The sequence below is a fragment of the Rhinolophus sinicus genome, linkage group LG09 (assembly GCF_036562045.2).
Source record: "Rhinolophus sinicus isolate RSC01 linkage group LG09, ASM3656204v1, whole genome shotgun sequence".
Taxonomy (NCBI): Eukaryota; Metazoa; Chordata; class Mammalia; order Chiroptera; family Rhinolophidae; genus Rhinolophus; species Rhinolophus sinicus.
In genome coordinates, this window is record NC_133758.1 from 40,366,915 (window position 1) to 40,387,343 (window position 20,429).

Sequence of the window (20,429 nt, forward strand, 5' to 3'; positions counted from 1 at the left end):
AGCTGAGGGATGAAGTCCTCAGGAGGGGGGCGGGGCAGAGAGTAAGCAGGGCTCATTAATTGTGGGGATTAACCAGACAGGTGGAGAAAAACCTCTTCCATTGGAGTAAAGAAAGGAGGTGAGGTTGAGCGTGGATATTGATGTTTTGTAAAGTGAAGTCTGGGGTGAAGTCGGAATTTGAGGAGGGCAGAAAGGGAAGTGCCAAATTTTCTCTGAAGAACAAAGAATGATCGCGAGGTAACAACTGCCAGGTGAGATGAGGCAGAGGATGAGAAGGTGGTATGGCCTGAGTCTTGAGAAAGCAGAGATTTGTACACCTGACGAAAAGGGCAGTGCCTGGAAGCCAAGTCAGGAGGGCTCAACTCTGTTTCCCACCCTAGGGCTGGTGTGGGAGAAGTCCCAGCCTCTGGCAGGGAGGGGTGCTAATGGCAGGGAGACAGAGGAAGCACTCTGTGCTAGGTTACAGATGAAGAGGAGTTCATTTTCCATGAAGTGGAGTTCCGAAAGGCACAGAAGCAAGGCTTCACGGGGAGGGGAGCAGAGTGCCAGGCCAGTAGACTAAACCTGCATTAGATTATTCTGCCATTTCCATATGTAGTCAGTAATTCTTGTGTAGTGAGAAAGTCAGACTACAAGTTACTTTCATGTGTTATCAGTATTTTATGAATACCAATTTTAGAAATGAAAAAAGGTGACAAGATGGTGCATTTTGTAGCTATTTAATTAAATACTCATTAACTTTGATTACGGAGCCATAGATTGTTTCATTTTCATAGGCCCCTCAAAGGCTCATAGGCCCCAGGCCCTGGGTCTCCACAGCCTTTGTTTAAAAGGCCCAGCATTGCTGGCTGAGTCTGTGGAAGAATAAACAGAGCGTTATAAATCACAGTTTAGCCTCTGCTTGATGACTCATAGTTACCACATGTAGGGCTATTTACTTCTGAACCACATGGACCCCTCTGCATCTATTTTTTAATTCTTCCTCCATTATGCTGTCAGCAGTCACTTCTCCTGGCTATCGGTTTGCCTCTGATAAACTTCCTCTTTCACAATTGGCAACCCCTAATTTGTTTGGGATAGGAAAATAGACACGTGGTCGTTAGAATTATTTTTAAAGTAAAAGCAAACTTAGAGTGCAGGTCTGAGCCTTTTTGTAGACTAAAGTTCATGGATTTCAGTACGTGGACTTTTGACTTTATCGTAGCTATGGGGGCAGAGCCTCAGAAAGTAGTTTCCAGGCTCTCGGCCTCACATAGACAGGTGCTGGCTCAGGTAGTAAATGGCCAACTGTGATTGCACGGCCATCAGGTGTGGCTAGTTGGCCGTCAGCTGTAACCAGTGAGCCATTGGCCACAATATAACTGCTGTGGCTACGCTAGCAGAGAGAGGAAAAAGATGGGGGCTAGCAAGAAGATGGCGGCTGGGCTGGCAAGTGTGGACGGCGGTTTGCGGACAGTGTGGATCCAGCCTCCAGTGAGAGTATAGTGCCGCCAGAGAGAATATAGTGGTATGACTCCCCTACCTATGGCTCCGTGGGTGTTCCTTTTTGGCCTCACCATATCCTGCGTTCTTGTATGGGGAGCGGGACCAGAGACCCCGCCGGACGCCCTGCACGACAGTAGCCATTTCACCTACTCAGGACTTATTCTTCAGGGCTGAGGTTGCCAGAAGTCTAACACAGTTGAGGGGTTAGACTCCAACACAGTGAGGGAGGTTACCATAATACAGGAGATATTGCTCGATAAAGAACCACACCTCGGTCTTTCTTAAGCATGTGTTATCCAAGGAGGTAAAGCGTCTCAACACCATGTTTCATCTCAGTGATAGAAACTGCTCAGGCCTTGGCTAGAAGTACAGGAACTTGTGTGTTTCATCCTTGTTCTGAAAGTATGTAAATTATCTCATAATCAACTCTAGTTCACCAATCAGCTGAAATTATTTGGAAGAGCCACAGGAAAATAAATTAACAAAGCCACATATATGTTTTTTCAAACAGCTGCATTGAAATACAAATGACATACCATATAATTCACCCATTTAAAGTGTTCCTTTCAATTTTAGTATATTCACAGCGATACCACCATCAGCATAACCAATGTTATAGTATTTTAATCACCCCCAAAAGAAACCACATACCCATTAGCAGTCACTCTCTATTCCCCTAAACTTCACAGCTTTAGATAACTACTAATCTATTTTCTGTCTCTACAGATTTGCCTATGCTGGACATATATGTGTTAAACAGACTTTAAACATGGTCTTGAGTTCTGAGTTTGGAAATGCTGGTGTTGTGTGGATCCTACATCTAAGACGGAATGCCTGAGGCAAATCACTTTTTCTCTTCAGTTTTCTGTCACTTACAGAAGTGTAACAATACTGACAATACAGGGTTTAGGCTTCTTTAATGTTTATTAAGCATTTGGACATTTTGAAATACTTAGCATGAAGTGGGACAGTGGATTAGAATAGAACAGCCAGTGATACATCAAAAGCATCCTTTTGCACATGGCTTCTCGATCCTTCATTGTATCCTTATTTAATATGGCCTCTAATATCAAAGAAATACATTATTGAACAAAGCTAATGTTCTCTTGATTGAATTAATAGTACACAACTGAAACCCACATTATTCTAAACCCTTTTTTAAACCAATAGTTCAAATCTCTACTCTTTCTTAGCTTTCAATCAGAATTCCAATTCCGTACAAATAACAATTTCCCTCCTACGTTTCCTCTCCCCTTCCTTCCTGTACTTAATTTATGGTAGTGTGCCAATGAATGGTGTATAAACCAAAATTCTGGCAGGAAATGAGGGAAAAAAGAAGAAAATGTGGCATATGTGCTCAATTTTATGCTCAAGATTCTGCTCCATTTTTCTCACGGTATAAGAGATAAGATCTCAGACTTTGGACTCAAACAAATTTGGGTTTGAATCCTGACTTTGTTACTTCGTAACTGAGTAATTCACTCTGGGCCTCAGTTTCCTCATCTTAAAAATGCGCGTAATCATAATACTGCCCTCATGGGGCTGTTTTGGGATGTAAATGCATCAGAACAGTGCAACTGCTTAGCACACTCGCTACCTGATACAGAGCAAGATCCCAGCATTGCCGCTCCTCATGATATTGCCACCAAGGAGCCTCCGGGAGGCTCACTAGCCTCCTTGTAGAGATGAGAAAAATCAAGAAAGAGGTGGTAATAGCATGGTTGGTAAAGTGCTTTGTGATATGCATGAAGCGTTTCCTGTACATTGTCTCCTTTAAAGACTAGAGAACTTGCCCCGGTCCACTCCACAGCGTTTGTGATTTTATGCATATTGCACCTGACGAAGTTCCCCAAGCAATGTGTGTAGACCCCAAAAGAAGGAAGGTCAGAGGACATTCCATCTTGGCAGAAGAGGAGCTTGGAATGAGGACAGGAAGGAGGTCAGTGGGGTCCATGCTGCCTCTGCCTCGATGTCTACAGGAGGAGAATTCCGCAGGAAGCAGTGCTGCCTCAGGCACCAGACCCCCGGGGCTGAAGCCTGCCTTGTCATTTCTCAGCTCGTCTGTACAGTGGGATGGTAACAGGACCCATTTCACTGAGCTGATGAGGATTCAATGAGGTCGTATATGCAGATGATATACCAAGTGGCACAGAACAAGCACGTAGTATTAATAGCTCAGAATCCTCCCCTCCAGTAAGGTGTCGGCCACAGTGTGATAGGAGAAGATACCCATTTCTTTACTAGATCTTTATACCTAGATGTCCCATAGGCACCGAAAACTCAGCATGTTCAACGCTGAACTCATCATTTTTTCCCCCAAACCTGTCCTTCGTATGGCATTTCCGACTGTCGTGAATGGCACCACGTCAACCAGGCACTCAAACCAGAAACCTGGGAGTCAGTGCAGACGCCCTCACCCACCTCTCCTGCACACACAGCCTCAGACCAAGACTCTTCAGTGTAACCCTTAAAATTTCTCCAGTCTTGTTGCTTGGACCCTCCTCATCTCGCCCCAACTACTCATGTAGAGCAGTCTCCTAACCCCACAGACTGACCCTCAGTCTGTCCTCCCTGTTCTCCCGCAGGACCTTCCTAAAATGCGAAACCGATAGTCTCTCCCCACCTAAAAATCCTTTCTTGACTCCCCCATGCCCACCAGATTACAGTGCAAACTCCGCTAGCATGGCACAGCCGATCCTTCGATATCTGGCCCTGACTACCTGCCCTACAGCGGCTCCTGCCCTCTTTCCCCTCACACCCTTCACGCCAGCCCTTCCGAGGTAGAGCTGGTTCCCAGACGCTGTGTGGGGCCTCCATGTCTTTGCCTCACCGCCCCGTCAGCCTGGGATGCTCGTCACCCTGTGGCCCCTACTCATCTTTCAGACTCTTCCCAAGAATTCCTTCTCTTTGAAGCCAGCCCTGGCCACCTTCAGGTAGAACTGACCATTCTCTCACCACGAGTATCTGCATTCCTACTCACCTGTAATAACTCTGATGCCTGTTGACATGACTTATTTTCCTACTGGGCCATGAAGCCATTGTGAGCAGAGACCAGGATGACTCACGCTTCTATTCCTAGCCTCTGGCCAGTACCCCTGTCCCCAGCACGTGACCAAGTAAACGAATTCGCCTGGACAAGTATTCTAACAAGCTGTGAGGGCTGTGCATTCATCGCTAGATTTATTATGTTTACTATCAAAGTGCCTTTACGTGTATCAACTCATTTAATCCTCCAACAACACATGAATGAGGTACTACTGTTATTGTTATTCCCATTTCACTGGGGCAGAGAAGTTAAATAACATGCCCAAGTTCATAGAGCTGAGAAGTAGCAGGGTCAAAACTTGAGCTCAGCTCTCTCTTATCCCAAATCATTCTATCGTGCCTCCATCTCCCAGTAAACCAAGCCTTTGAGGGAAAATGAAATGTGTACAGGTTTTCACAAAGCTTGGTTCCTAGAACTTTATAGGAAACCAGGATGTGTAGCCCCAGCAGGAGAGAAATCCTCGAGGCCTTCCTAAAGACAGTAGAGGTTCCTGTCTGGAGAGCTTGTGATAATGGAAGATTGGTTTGCTGATGGTTTTTGAAAGGTATTTGGGGTTAAAATGAAACAGCAAAATCACTGAAAGTGATTTACAATTTATTGCCCTCAAGTTTTCATGTTTCAGGAAAAGCCAGCAGAGCTGTTCCCTAGTACATATTAAATTCTCTTCCTAACTTCCCCTCCCAAACTTCATTTTGGCCTTGTGCAATCTCTTTATTAAAAGGGCATTGTTTCATGATTTATTATGCAAGTCAAACCTGCCTTGTTCTTGCTTCACCCAGTTAACTCCGTTAGACCTAGCCTGCTGCAGAAGCCACAAACACTGGGTGTGAACACCACCATTGCAGTTTGGCTTGAAAACTCTAAGAGACAGTAAAATTTACACCTTCGGGAAAAGCAAATTGTTCACCTGGAATTTGAGATGATTTTTTTCCTCCTAACTGCGCCAGGAAACTATTCAGAGTATGTCTGTAATCTGCTTCTCAGTCCCCGCTTTGCCATGTCCTCATCCAAGAATGCACAAGAACATTAAGTTGTGTACGTGCTGAAGGGCTTCTGGAATGAAATCTTCACACCAACAAATGCTGCCATCACCCTGCCGTCCACCGTGCTTTCATTTAGATGGCTCCATGGAGTAGCTGAAATTGGTGTTTTCTCTTAGCGTACGTAGGTAAATTAGGTATTGCATTTAATACCTAATTGATATACTTAAAAAGATATTGCATAAAAGTGGGTCAGGGAGGTGTTTTAAGCCCAGCAAGAAACTTTTTTGTTAATTTGAATACTAGAAAATTTCCTGAGACCAGCAAAATTCTTTATTAGTACCAATACTCTGAGTTTAATTTTGCCTATTAATTCTAACTTTGTAAAGAAATATGGAGCGAGGGAAGGAAACTAGCATTTGTAAGCATTTATGATGTGTTGGGCACCTCAGTTAACCTACGAGGTTTAATCCTTACCATAAACTTCAAGGCAGGTAATATGATCTCCATTTAAGCAAGAAGAAACCGAGACCCACCAGGGCCAAGTCCACTGTGCAGGGCTGGAGTTGAAATCCAGAGCTGTCTGGTTCCAAACCTGTCCTTCCCCCTTTCCCCCCACCATGACTGTTCTCTACAAACTAAATCGATCTGTTTTAGAGAAGGAAGTTGTACTGCAGTCAACTCTGCCGCTCTCATTTTAGAGAATGGTTTTCCAGCTCTATTCCTTCCATAGGTCTGGTGCCAAGATTAACTTGACAACTTTTAAATAACCCAGAGTGAAGGATCCATACGAGGACACATAAAAGCATTTTCTGCCCAGAGTTCCTGGTTCTCAACTGAAGCCTCTGGCAAGTTCCTGCTGAAGCAAAGAAAATTAGATGGAGAGAAAGTGAGGCCTTTACCTAGACAGCTGGAATCGGGTAGAAAGTGCTGAGGGCATAGAAAAGGTGCTGGTAAACTCCTTTGGGAGGTCAGAATTGGGAACAGTTTTCTCTGCGTAGAGGTGAAAAGAGATTTGGGAACATTTCAGGGAGGAAATAGCATTTAAACAGAACCTTGGCCTTGAAGGATGGGGAAAAACTCATTTCAAGTAAAAAGGAAACTGTGAACAAAGACAACAGAGACAGGAAAGTGAGCACATTGGTGGGAAATAGAGTATTAATAGTGCTGTATTATCAACAACATTGCTCTTCATAAAAGCACCGGGGGTCAGGTACTGCTATAAAACAGTGCATTCCATAACCTAGTATATTACAGTCATCTATTGCTGGAGGAGCAATCTTGCCAAAGATGGAGCACGTCTGGAAATTCTGCCTTTTAAGTGGTATATATTTGCGTGGAAGTGGTCATGTTAAGAAGTGTTGATTTTAAGATCCTGTTTCATTTTGCTTCTGCAGAAGGAAACTCCACTTGCCAATGCCGCATTCTGGGCAGCACGGAGAGGAAACCTGGCTCTGCTCAGGCTGTTGCTGAACAGTGGTCGGGTGGATGTGGATTGCAGGGACAGTGTACGGATGGACTCAATGGGTATATGCATGCCAAGAGCACGCCACGTCCCGCCATCGGCATGAGAGCACCTCCTGAATGCATTTCCCTTCACGATGCTTATCTACTTTTTCATGTATTTGCTTGCTTTGTCCCTTTTGGAAAGTCCAAGGTGCCGCGGTGAACTTAAACATATTTTAGGGAAACAATTGTAGGCATAAAACAGAATGAGGCCACAAGAGGGAAAGAGACACTTCACTGGGAGTCAGAATTGGCAGATTCCAAGAAGGAAAAGGTTAGAGAATTCAAACCAGCTGCTTTCATGAAAAGGTGGAGATAATTTAGGGCAGATGTGGGCTGCCATGGAGGTGGGAGTTAGGTTTTTTTCCTACAAGGATGAGAGAACTGAGAAATGGAAGCCCCCACCCAGCCTCTCATCCTTGAATTACCTTTGCAAACATCAGTTCACTTCTTGGCGATTAAGAGGAACTAAAAATAGACAATACTGCCCACTGGCATCACTTAGAGAGCCCCTCCCTGCCCAGCTAGAGGCCATGATTCCTCTGTGCTCAGCAGGCCTTCTGCACATCTGTGGGGACAAGAGCTTTCTCAGCTGAGAAGAGACAGAGCAGAGATGTTTTGAATTTAGGATTTAAATACAAATGCTTTTCAAAGGAGCCTTATTGTTTTCCTGAAAACAGGATGTGCCATTTCCAGCTTTTATTGCACAAACTTGGTAATTGAGCTCAGCCACCAGCCCGAGGGAGCCATCAGAGTTTGTTCCACTTCTCCTACTAGGGGCATCAGTGCCAGGTATCTTGCGTTTGCATCTCCAGATCCACTTGTACCCTGCTTCAGCTTCCTCTGTGCCCCAGGGTCTGAATTGTATGGCCTGCCCCAGTGGACTTGCTTTCCTCTGGCTTCCAGTTGGGTTTGGCCAAAGGGAGCATTGGCAGGAGTCAGTAGGTGGAAGGACAGGACATGGGGGAGCCCAAAGCTCTGTCTGGTAGCAGTGCTGTCATTCTGTGTCCTGGGAGCCACTACCTTCCCCTCGTGCCTCCAGGCCTGGACTGGCTGTGGAACCTACTGTTATAGCTCCCAGGCCTATACTGCTGTTTGTAGTGTCCCTACTCCCAAGTGCACAGCTTTATAAATAGTCTCTTTATTCAACTTTCTTCCAATTATCCCAACTTGAATGTACCAATGTTCCTTGCCAGGACCCAGACTGATACGGGGTCTTGGGCATCCATCCTGGTCTTATTGGGATCTTACTGGGCAGCAGTGCCACACGAGGTAGAACTGGAGTAGGAACGCTGGTTTTCACTGTGGCCTCACCCACTGACTGCGTTGATGACACTTTTTCTTGAAGCTGCCCTTTCTCAGACACCCCTATTACCTCCTGACTTCCAGCTTCCCAGGGCCACCTGGCATTTCCACACATATGCTGCCCCTCACACAGCCCACACCACACACACACACACGCACACACGCACACACACACACACACACACTCACCTTCTTCAGTGTCTTTTCCCCAGCAGAAGTTATCACCTCCTACCACCACTTCCTTTCCCCGCAGAACATACATACTCTTTCTCTGTCTACTGGGTGACCAGTAGCTATTTTTGTCAAAAAATTTCCTTCTACGAATAGATATTAATACGTTTACAGATTACTCCTTATTTAAAGTCATTTTATCAGGAGGTTTCTAGAGAGATGATTCCTTAACCCAAAGAAACAAGTGTAAAGCATGATAATTTCAGATGCTTCTTTATTTTTAAAAGGACTCCTTTAAGATTGGTGATAACTGAGGGGTAGGGAGATGTCTGGGTGCAGCACAGGCCTTTGTTCCCCTTGACATTTTATTGGGTGGGTTTCTGCCTCCTCCACATGTCACCTGAATGGCAAGTCTGGGTTCTAGGATGGTTTCTTCCTGTGGTGAATGATCCCTAGGCTAGTATTGCCCTCACCAATGGTGCCAAGCCTCAGAATCACCTAGGATGACAGTGAGAGCTGATAGAATGCTAGAGAGACCCTGGAGCTTTGCTGGGAAGGCTTCTAACCTCAAGTAAGACCATGTTCAAGCTTTTCCAATAAATAGCATCATAGAGAACAAATGCATCATGTCTAGGCCACCCATTTCATGGCAACACTTTGATTCGCTAACATTCATCTTAAGTTCCTCTTTTGCATTGTTCATCTCTCTGACACACTTTTACCACAAATATGTGCAATGGCATGGTTCTTTTGGTCTCTTTAGATGTATGAATGTATGTATTTCACCGTCTTGTTGGTTGTGGTCTTCACTACATCTGTATCCACCATTTCCTCTGTTCAAAGTCAGTTCGTTTTAAAAGATACATTTTAACATCAAGCAATGAAACGAAGTAAACTTAATCTTTATTGAATTAAAATCAGTCAAGCTAATAGGTTTTGAATATGAAGGACATATTTTTATGTGGCTTTATGCATCAACAGGTACCACTTCTTTATTCTTTCTCCCTTATCCCAGTCTCTGAGTTTTTCTCAATTGACCATTATTGTAGAATTGAAATACAATCTATAAAGCAGCATTTTTGTTATTTGTTGCATTCATCTTTCCTCACTTTAATACAGGTGAGCCTAACATTTTTTATTTTCTTTTTTAAATATCCCAATTAAGTGCTCTGTGCTTCCTCTGACTCATGATTGATTTTTATTTTGAGACCGAAATGACCCATGATAAAAAACATTTTCTCACATTGCATATCTTGTGTGTTTCAACTGGCTTTAAATCAAGGTTTATTCTGTCCACAGTCTAAATAAAAATTCCTTACATTCAGGAAGAAGTTACTAATACCAAACTTGCCATTCCAATCTTGGAAAATATGGAGGAAGGAGTTTAACTGAATAATGGATGGTACAGCCTACATTGAAAGTCTTCCATTGAAATACCAAATATGGTCACATGGGATAAAGAAAGTATCATAGAGCATTTCTATGACATCATTAGCTTTTCTTGACTCTACCCACTCGTATACTTCTCATTATAGCAAAACAAGACTTCCAAAACTAGCATTGTCATTCACAGAAGTCAACCAAAACCAGATGATAACCCAACATTTATTGAACTTTTATTTTATTATCTAACACTTGTTGAATTAAGATCTAATATTACTATGCTGAGCACATTGCCTGAATTATGTCATTTATCCATTTAATCAGGCAGGTACTTTTTTTAGTCACCATTTTACATATGAGGAGACTGAGCCTTTGAAAGGTGAGGTAACCTGTCCAAGGTCATACTGTCAGTGATCACTGAACTAGACTGCTTTCCTACAAAATCTCACAGATGTAAATAACACGAAGCTTCTAAGAGTCATTTATCCCCCTCTCCTAGAGAGGCACATGTACAGAACTGTCTCATGTAATCCACTCCTGGAAGACAGGTTGCTGAGTGTGCAGAGGTGGCGGTTCGGATTTCAATGGGAAGGGAACAACTAAACTACAAAAGTATTTGAATTGGAAGGGTCCATATCAGATGGTGTACCTCAAGTCCTTGAATCTTCAAGCTGGAAGAGACCTTGGTGATCACCCCGTCCAACCCCTTATTTTAAAGAGGAGATAAATGTGTCCCAGGAATTGTAAGCAACTTGCCCCAGGTTACACTGTTGGTTGATGACAGAAGTCGACTTGGACCCTAGAGTTCCCGACTCTTTAACTTCTGTAGTCTCTCACTTCACCACAGTTCCTTACATCTCTACCTGAATCAGTTTGATAAAGACTTTTAAACTCAGAAAACCAACTGGTACCAACTGGTACTGTTAAACCCATTTGTGTGTGTGTGTGCATTAATAGCAGTGTTTGGGCTCAGAAATCATTTAGTATGAATCATAAAATGAAACCATTACCTCACTGCTGCTTTAAAATACAGTTACCATGATTCATTTGGACTGCATAGCTGAAGGTAATGGCAGTAAGTGAATTTTAAATTGAAAATTCCAGCCTTAGCAATTTGTTGTTTTGCTTTTTCCCATCTAGTCTACATTATAAAATTATTCATAAGATACTTTTATCACTGAGGGAAATTTTGTGCTTGGACAGGCCCTGAGTGGAGCTGACATCTTTGCAGCCTCTTCTCCAGGACCCCTCTCTGACATATGGTGGCCTAACTGTTCATCTGTCTCTCCTCCATCCAGCATGGTACCACACTCCTCATGGTCTCCTCCTATGCTGGTCACATAGACTGTGTGAAGGAACTTGTTCTTCAAGGAGCGGACATCAATCTCCAGAGAGAGGTAGGTCAGGTTTTGCACTTGAATAAGAATGACCCAGGTGACAGAGGCTCGAAGTTTTCACAATAGGGAATTAATTGTTAAGAAGGGCAAGAGTAATCATTGCTTTTCTCCTAGGTCACTCTAACCCCCATGTTTCCAACTTTAATGTGTCTAAAATAAGGCCCAGGAGCTGACCGTTGGTTGTACTTGAGTTGAATGTATCTTCCTGGCATGTGTTGCAATCTGAGTTAACCAAGCCTCTAACCTCATTCCTTAAACATTCAAACATTTCATCCCATACTTAAATTAGTTCTTTCTTCCTTGGGATAAAGTGCTACAGAATTTATAGGATTTTCATGGAGATCATCGTATTTTTAGAAGGATTGAGTCACAAACCTGTTCTTAATGGGACTCACTTGCTAAGACTATCTCAACCTCCCTCACCAAACCATGTTTTCAAAGGACTTCTCTGACTGGTCATGTATTAAGCAAGCTCTCCCTGAAAAAGTCATGTGGTGAGCATCGGACTAAAATGTGATCATATCCCCACACTTCATTCAAGAGCAATCTCAGGAGTTCCATCTGGTCAGAGGATCCATTCTTGGTCCAGTGTAGAGGAGCAGTGGGAGGCCGGGGCACTTTGACATACTTTGGGATTCAGGTCTGAGGAGGGTGCATATATTTCCACACCAATATAGGGCCTGGGAAATTAACCTTCATGAAGAACGTGGAGAACATGCATAGGTTCCCTAGAGTGACTCTGACCTCTCAGTCCACACTGACTCAGACCCGAGATAGGCATCCTGGGGCAAGCTCCAAACCAAACTGGAGCACTTGGTTTTCCTTGATCCACTCTTATCTGAGGGCCTGCCCTACAGTTGTTGTTTCATAAAGGACCATTCATCAACCAAAGTTTCATCAAGCAATGCATCCCATCTTCCAGGCTAGACCGCCACCCCTGTGTGGAATAAATTAAGACGCACCAGGAGTAAGGTATAGATATTCCACAGGGCATCTAGAAGTCCCTCCCATCTCCCCTCTGGGTGTCCCCTTGACCACAGACCATGGGAGAGTGACACTAAATGGATAAAATCTGGAGTCTGGTTCTCTGTTGCCCTGGAACAGCAAGCCTGGTCAGTGCAAAGCAAATCCAACCAGTCTTCTCACAGACGAGTCTTCTGAGCAATTTCCATAACACTGGATCATTGTTTTAGGTCATTTTCAATCCAGCAGCTAATTTTCTTTTTGGAAGAAAATGTTTGGGCCCATTTAGAATTATGGCTTTAAAATTACCCTGATCTTTTTATTTTTCCTCTCTGCTTTACAGTCTTTGTTTATTTTAACTTTAAAGAAGAGACACATTTTCTCTAATTAAAAACAATATGATCCAGATCTGCTTACTCAAAAACTTTATCCTTAAAGGCAAGTTCAAGATGCACAAAAAGGTCTTCAGAACAACTGACAAAAGCTGGGAGAAGAAAAGAAACATGTATTTGATTTCTAGCCAATGTATGTGTTTTACCATTTTATATTTGTTTAGTTCCAGTTGCTCAGCTAATGTTTTTAAAGATCTAAACTATTGAGCATTGAACACCGTGGCCCTGGAGGATTTAACAAAGTGTGTCCAGTTTAGAGGTAACCTGTGTGGCTCAAATGATGGTGCTATGTAAGTTCCTGGTGCGCCCCTGCGGCCACGCCAGTCTGGGACAATAGACCTGCTAAGCCAAAGACAGGTCCCAACCTTACCTCCTCTGGTTTGGAAACTGAAAGTGCCTAGCGGTTCTGTGGAACTTACTCGTATAGCAGACTGCTACCTTGGTTCCTTTGTAATCCGTTTTGCAATATCAGAATATTTGTTTCCTGAAAAAGTACCTGCCACTGTTTTCTTAGGTTGGTTACCTAGACACACAGAGATTGCTAGAGAGACAAACTGGAAGCTAATGGTTCTGGAAGACCATTGCTCTAGAGAAGCAGCAATATTGGCTGAGTTAAACTCTCAGGCCGAGGAGCCGCTCGGGCCGGTGTCATGAAGCCTGGGGTTTCCTAGTAAAGCACACGCATTTAAGACCTCTATTCAGATTCCATACTGAAGTCTAGCCCCTATTGTCTACAGATTGCTGCATTCATGTGCCCAATGATTAATAGTATGTGTGTTTCCAAACTGGCTCAAACTGCCATAAATATGATTGTTTTTTAACAGGACTTTATTGGGGAATAGTGTGTACTTCCAGGAGTTTTTTCCAAGTCACGTTGTTGTCCTTTCAATCTTAGTTGTGGAAGGTGCCATTCAGCTTCAAGTTGTTGCCCTTCCAGTCTTAGTTGTGGAGGGCGCAGCTCAGCTCCAGGTCCAGTTGCCGTTGCTAGTTGCAGGGGGCGCAGCCCACCATCCCTTGCGGGACTCGAGGAGTTGAACCGGCAACCTTGTGGTTGAGAGCCCACTGGCCCATGTGGGAATCGAACCGGCAGCCTTCAGAGTTAGGAGCACGGAGCTCCAACCTCCTGAGTCACCGGGCCGGCCCATAAATACGATTTTTGTAATTAATGTTTCAAAAAACCTTATTGAAAAATAAACCCTTTCTCTTAATGAAGAAACAACTGGAAATGACCATTGGTAGTCTCTAAAAATAACGTCTATTACAAAGATGAGAGTTTTCCTATTGTACCCAAGTTTCTCCATTCACACCTTAGTACATCTTAAGGTTTCTGGAAGCCAGGGCCTTCCACAGTAAGAAAGCAATGAGCGGATGCTTCTTACTTGTTTCTGTGGGAACCAAGGAGAAAATCACTCCTGCATCACAGGCAGAAAGGCTCTGTAAATGGTCACATCACCTGTGCCTTCCTGGGGCAAAGTCGGGTTGGGAACACAGCCTGAGATAGACAGTTATGTCTGGGAAGGTGTTAGTGTGTGTCCTTTCATGGTAGTGGTTCTCGCTGATCCTGTCACACACACACACATATGCACACACATGCACATGTGCACAACACCCTTAAGAACAAGAGTCAGAGCGATCAGTAATCCATAGCACATGCTCTCCCTGGCTTCTCACACCTACGTGAGAACCTACCACCTTAACACTCCCGAGCAAGCCATGGAAGGAGTGTTTCTCTTGACTGCCTGGAAAAGTACAGTGTTAGCTTCATCCCACGCTGAAAGCACTGGAGTGAGGAGCATCTTTATATGAAAAATACATATCCCTCACAAGAGTGGTGTGGTGATTTTGCTCATATTGCACAATGATTTGGGTAGGTTTTTAAATGTGAGAAGGAAGGATGCTTAAAAACTTGTGTCTCCGAATATCATTGATAAGTTTAAAATTGCAATCAGACTGTTTCTTGTTAATATGTCCTATTTCGAGAACTATTTTGAGCCTATTTGAGTAAATTATTTAGATTCTTTCTTGCACAGGTAGCTTTCTACTCTGGGGCAATTACTTTGTAACCAGACACTGCCAGAATTCTTCCTCATAGGAATGAATGCCAGTCTTTCCCAAATACTATACCAACCAGGTTAGTTTCCCACAGCTGCTACAACAAATTACCACAAACTACGTGCCTTAAAACAATGGAAATTTATACTTTCATGGTTCTACAGGACAGAAAATCCGAGGTGTCCGTAAGGCCATGCTCCCTCTGGAGGCTGCAGAGGTGAATCCATTCTTCACCTCTTCCAGCTGCTGGTAGCTGTTGGCCCTCCTTCACTTGTGGCTCCATCACTCTGACGTCTGCCTCTGTGGTCACATTGCCTTTGCCTCCTCTCTGTGGCAAATACCACTCTGCCTGACTCTTACAAAGAAACTTGTCATTGCATTTAGGGCCCACTTGAATAAACCATGATAAGCTCCTCCTCTCAAAATCCTTAGTTTAATCATATCTTTTGCCATATAAGTAACATTCACAAGTTCCAAGAATTAGGATGAAGACGTATCGTTTGGAAGTCCACCATTCATTCCACTGCACCAAGAATGAAGTTTTCCTTTCATCTTGTCACTTCTCTGACCAAGGAAGATAATTAGTTCAAATATAGCCCCTACCTAGGCTAGAAGGTTTATATGCAAGGATATTGTTTTGTTTCGTTCGCAAATGAATAAATCAAATGCAATGTAACCAGATGTCTTTTAAAACCAGCCTGTTTCTCCTCCCAGTCGGGTACAACCGCCCTATTCTTCGCTGCCCAGCAAGGCCACAATGACGTGGTGAGATTTCTCTTTGAATTTGGAGCATCCACTGAACTTAGGACCAAAGTAAGAGGCCTTTCTTGATGTCATACCTTGTTGAAGAATTTTAGCAATCATAAGTATTTTTTTCTCTTCATCTGTAATACAAATTTGTGTTCCCCATTTTATAAGATTTCCAAGCCTAAGAAGGTGGGTTTCACAAGGTTCTTGTAATGGTTCAAGGGTTGTCCTAGAGATTGAACTCAAAACCTGGCATTTTTGCTCTGGGCTCACAATTGGAAAATTTTATGGGGAATTACTTACATTCTTTCTTGGACTGGTAGTTTTCTGCTCTGGGATACTAAATTTTGTTACCAGGATAGATACAGTAGTAGGTGCTTTAAACGTTCCCTGTTTTCATGTGCTTTTTTTCCCATCCCAGTGCTATGATAGGAAATATTGGAAGTATTAAACCAATCCTAGGGAATCTGAGATATTTCTAAGGAGGGTGATTTGGCAGGCAGTTTACTTTCTGAGATGTCCTAACTGAAATACGTAATATATGATTACAGTTTATATAGTTGGGCAAGGAATGGTGATTCTTCCTTTAAAGAAGTCCTTGATTCTACGTAGTAGATCTATGGATAAGAATACAGACTATAGAAAGATGAACTTTATATTCACAAAATGATTTTACATTATAATGTTTTTAGTGGGAGAATTTGAACTGCCATAACATTTTTGTAGTTTTCAACTTATTTCTGGATTCATCATAACAAAAAAATTCCTGAAAATTTGCCCCAATTGGAAGCTTTCCGGTTTCCTTAATTCATTGTATGTGATATTTTGATATGAAGGGAGTTTCCAATGGGTTTTTTTCCTATTAAAATGATAACTATTAAGTAGATCTAAATATCAGACAGGTTTCTGTTTATTCTGAAACCTGTTAGACTGCATACATGCCTACAGACATGCTGAATGTAATATACATTAATCCAAAATATATGTGTGTGTGTTTTTATATTAATTGTCATTTTATTTTTCATTATAAAAGTGATGCAACAAAAAACAGGAAGTAAAATTCTACAAAACCTAAATCTCAACTCTTTGAACTAAAGTCACAATGTTCATGTGTGGCCATATGGCTGCTTCAGTCTTCTTGGTTAGCAAGTCAGTGCTGGCTCAAAGCCTTTGTACATGAGCCAGTCTGTGCTCTCCCAGAAATCCATGGAACATGGGGCCCAGGGGGAGCCATTGTACATATTTCCATTAGGTCAGCTGCAGGTGTCCAAGAGCTTTCCATGGGAAGAAGAGACTGTCGGGAGGCTTTGAGTTTTAGTATGATCCTGTCATCAACACTGACTTTGTGTCAACTATTATTCTCATTGTTATTAAATCTGTATCCCCAAAAATATGTTTTTAAAAATAAAAGGTATAAGCTCTTCTATGACAATCATCCTATTTTATCTGTTCTCTAAATTCATTAGGCAAAGAGCTGGGGAAATTGACAGAACAAAACTTGGAAACGTTGGTGCTCATGGCTGCCGATAAGCAATTTCTTGATGCCCAACACCCCCCCCCACACACACACACACACACACATGCTCACCACCACCTCAGCCCTCCAGCCTTTCTCCATTCCTCACCCTTCAAAATGTAGCTCTCCCCCACCACACAGCCAGCCGCTGCTGAAACCTCCCTCAGCCATGTTTCCCCCAGGATCTCACCTGCCTGTGACCGCAGGAGTTCTTAAAGCAGTGTTTCTCCAAGTGAGGACCACCTGCCACCTGCTCACCACAGTCACCTCACATGACTGGTCAAAAGCCCTATTTCTGGGCCTCACTCCAGACCTACTGAATCTGAGGATGGGACTCTGAGGATCGTAGACATTTTGAATAAACACTCTATGCCCAAATTTGAAAACCACACTATCTTATATTTGTGACTTGTATTTTAGAACCACATTACACATTCTTGCATTTTGTATAATCACCTCAAATGTCCACATACCAATTCACAGAGCCAAACAAACAACTATCCTAGATGGGAAAAAATAATACACTCGCTGCAGCACCTGAGAAAAGCCATTAAGGGTTTCGGTTGACCACAAATTCAGTGGGTCAGTAGTGTGATGTGGTTGGCATAAAAGCTAATTCTATAATAATGTAGGTCACAGAAATAAAAGTCGAGTAGATGGAACAAGGAAATGTCCCACTCCACATCATACCACATCCACTTCATAGTACTCTGTTTAGTTCTAGGGCCCACATTTTGAAAAAGACTTGAAAACACTGGCACATGTTCAAAGGAAAATACTAAGTAGGAGGGTGAGAGACGCATGGAATATGCTGTAATTATCCATGCTTTTAATGGATACAGATCTTCTGCATGAAGGCAAAGACCCCAGAGGGTTACCTCATAAAAGCACCTTAATCTCAGAGACCTGCAGTGGGGTGGAACCACAGAGAGAAGCCAATGTTTGTCATGAGGGTCCCTGTCCAGAAGCCACAAGAGGCTATTCTGGTAATTCCAAGACAGAACTGATTGGTCCAGACTTTCTGTTCTTTGTTTCTGTGATTGAGAGGCAAATAGATGATTCTGCATTTGACATGGGAAATTTCTATTTTTTATTATATTATTTTTCAGTTACAGTTGACATACAATATTATATTTGTTTCAGGTGTCCAACACAGTGATTAGACATTTATATAACTTACAGAGTGATCACCTTGATAAGTCTAGTAGACATGGGAAATTTCTAAATTAATCATAATAACTTAGTCAAACAACTGTAATCTCTCTCAAGCAAGTCATCCAACTGTACAACATAATGGTGTCCTTAAATGTCCATCATGATTATAAGGAAAAAGTATAAAGGGATAAAAGAGGAAAAGTGAGTTTGTTGTTATCTATGGGGAAATTCTTGTTCAAAGTTCTCATTATGCGAGGAGCATGTATGTGTTTGGTAAGATTTGTGCCTGCATTTTTTAATGTGTTTATACTTCGCATGTCCACAGGACGGGGGCACTGCCCTGCTGGCCGCCAGTCAGTATGGGCACAGGCAAGTGGTGGATACCTTGCTGAAGCACGGAGCCAACATCCACGACCAGCTTTATGTGAGTGTGTTTCAAGGGGACCTTAGGTAGACACTTACTTATTCCCACATCACATACCTTTGCCGTCTGAATTGGATGTCAGAAGTGCCAATTTCAGAACTATTTTCATGAACAATAGGACTTTAATCTTACACATCAAGGAAAAGAGATAGTAGTTAACCAGATGATCTTTTCCTGTGTAGAAAACCACAGTCTTATTTACCCATCTTTGTTCTGTCCTTTGAAATCTCTTTCACATGAAATAGTTCATGTACCTCTGCAATTAGAATCTTCAAAAATCATGTGATTCATACTTACTCATAGCATGACAAACCCAGCGAATGGACTTGCTAAAAACCAAAATAAGTTCTGTTGTGGAGATATTTGGGAGGAAGAGCACAAAAAAGGTGAAATCAAGTTATTTGGAAGAGAAGTAAGGTTTGGTGGGTAAAGACCTGTGAAATATAATACATGCCCACCACTGACCTTTCAAAGGCATCCACTGCAAGTGTGGGTGGGCAGCTGAATGGCAATTAGCACATTTCCCAAGTGCTCTTTTCATTGATTGCCATTGTAATTACAATAGGATTTATGGCAAATGTGATTCTGGTTTTGTAGGGAAAAAAAAATATGAGGAGATGAAGTAACTTGACAGAGTATCATAGCCAGGAGTGGCAGAATTCTGTTTCCAATTATTTAGGAACCGTATTTTAGACTATCCTACTACTAGACATTTAGCTCACATGCATAGGGTACTAGATACTTTCATAGACATGTAATGAGATGTGTAGGTGTGAACGTTTCCATTTGAACACCTTTTCCAGAGTTTACACGGTGAACTCTGACAAATCACAGACCTCTTTGAAGTACATAGCAACCAGCCTTACCCTTTGTACTTCAAAATCTGTAACATTCTTTGATCTTGCAGTATTCCCAGTTGAATGACTGAACTACTTGATAATGGCCTAAAGGAGTGATTCTCAACTCTGGCTGCCCATTAGAATCACCTCGAGAGCTTTAAAAAGTGCCACCTCCCAGGCCCACTCCAGACCAAGTAAGCTGGAGTCTCTGAGGGCACAGCTTGAACAATAGGTCATTCTGACGTGTGTCCAAGTCTAAGAAACACAGGTCTACAGCTTTGGCTATTTCTTTGGCTGTATCTGAGAGTGGATATGAGTGTATATCTGTGAAGGTTGACTAGGAAAAGCCCGAGTCTTTAGAAAAGGAAAACCAGGTGTGATTTTTATAGCATTACAATTAGTAGTCAGCAACCCAAGTTGACGGTGGGTACAGAATTTGTACTATTAGATAATGTTCTTCCATAAGGCTCATCAGGGTGGCACATAATCTTGGAAATGTAGAGTATGGGGAGAGCCCATTCTCATAGTAAATTCCTCTATTGCAAGGTGACTCAAGAAATTTCATGCACCAGAACTTAGATTTTCTGGGAAGACTTTTTTTACCCTTGCCCAAACAGTCCAGTGTAAATGTTTCCATTAAAAACAATTGAAATACGGCGAATTCCTGTCACTGATCCCTGAAAACTTCTCGTAACAGAAGTTTACAATACACAGTAAAAAATCCAATTCATAGCTATCCATTTTAGAAACTTGCTAAGAGTTATCAGCTGCTAAGGGCATGGGAGACTTTCCGTGGCAACACAGTAAGGAGCAGCTGTAAATTTCGTCCCCATATCAAACAGCTGCTTAAAAATCTGTACAGGCTGCTTAATTTTTTAATGATTGCCTTGAGGGAAGTCTGACGGCTCAGCTGACACCCACTGGAAATCCAGCACCCTCCGCGTGGTTAGACTTGCAGGAAAAAGTGCTTTGTATTTTAACTTGTGGTTAGTGATCCTGATGGGAGGGTGGTAATTAGCTGGGTTAGCTAGGTGTTTTCCACAGGGATGTGCTTGGGTTTTCCACTGC

The 20,429-nt window shown here is 42.6% G+C and overlaps 1 protein-coding gene across 10 annotated transcripts in view; it reads left to right on the forward strand.

Annotated features, from left to right (window-relative positions):
* Window positions 1–20,429, forward strand: part of ANKRD29 (ankyrin repeat domain 29) — a 45,598-nt gene that overhangs the window by 3,206 nt on the left and 21,963 nt on the right. For 6 of the 10 annotated variants that reach the window (XR_012498779.1, XM_074340227.1, XM_074340226.1 and 3 more), the window contains exons 2-5: window positions 6,909–7,038; window positions 11,175–11,273; window positions 15,378–15,493; window positions 18,424–18,522. Coding sequence is in view for 9 of the 10 variants with exons in the window: in XM_074340227.1 (XP_074196328.1) it covers window positions 6,909–7,038; window positions 11,175–11,273; window positions 15,378–15,493; window positions 18,424–18,522 (444 nt within the window). In the remaining variant the exon portion in view is untranslated. The remainder of the gene's footprint in view (window positions 1–6,908; window positions 7,039–11,174; window positions 11,274–15,377; window positions 15,494–18,423; window positions 18,523–20,429) is intronic. The other 4 variants (XM_074340225.1, XM_074340229.1, XM_074340230.1 and 1 more) reach the window with 4 other exon arrangements.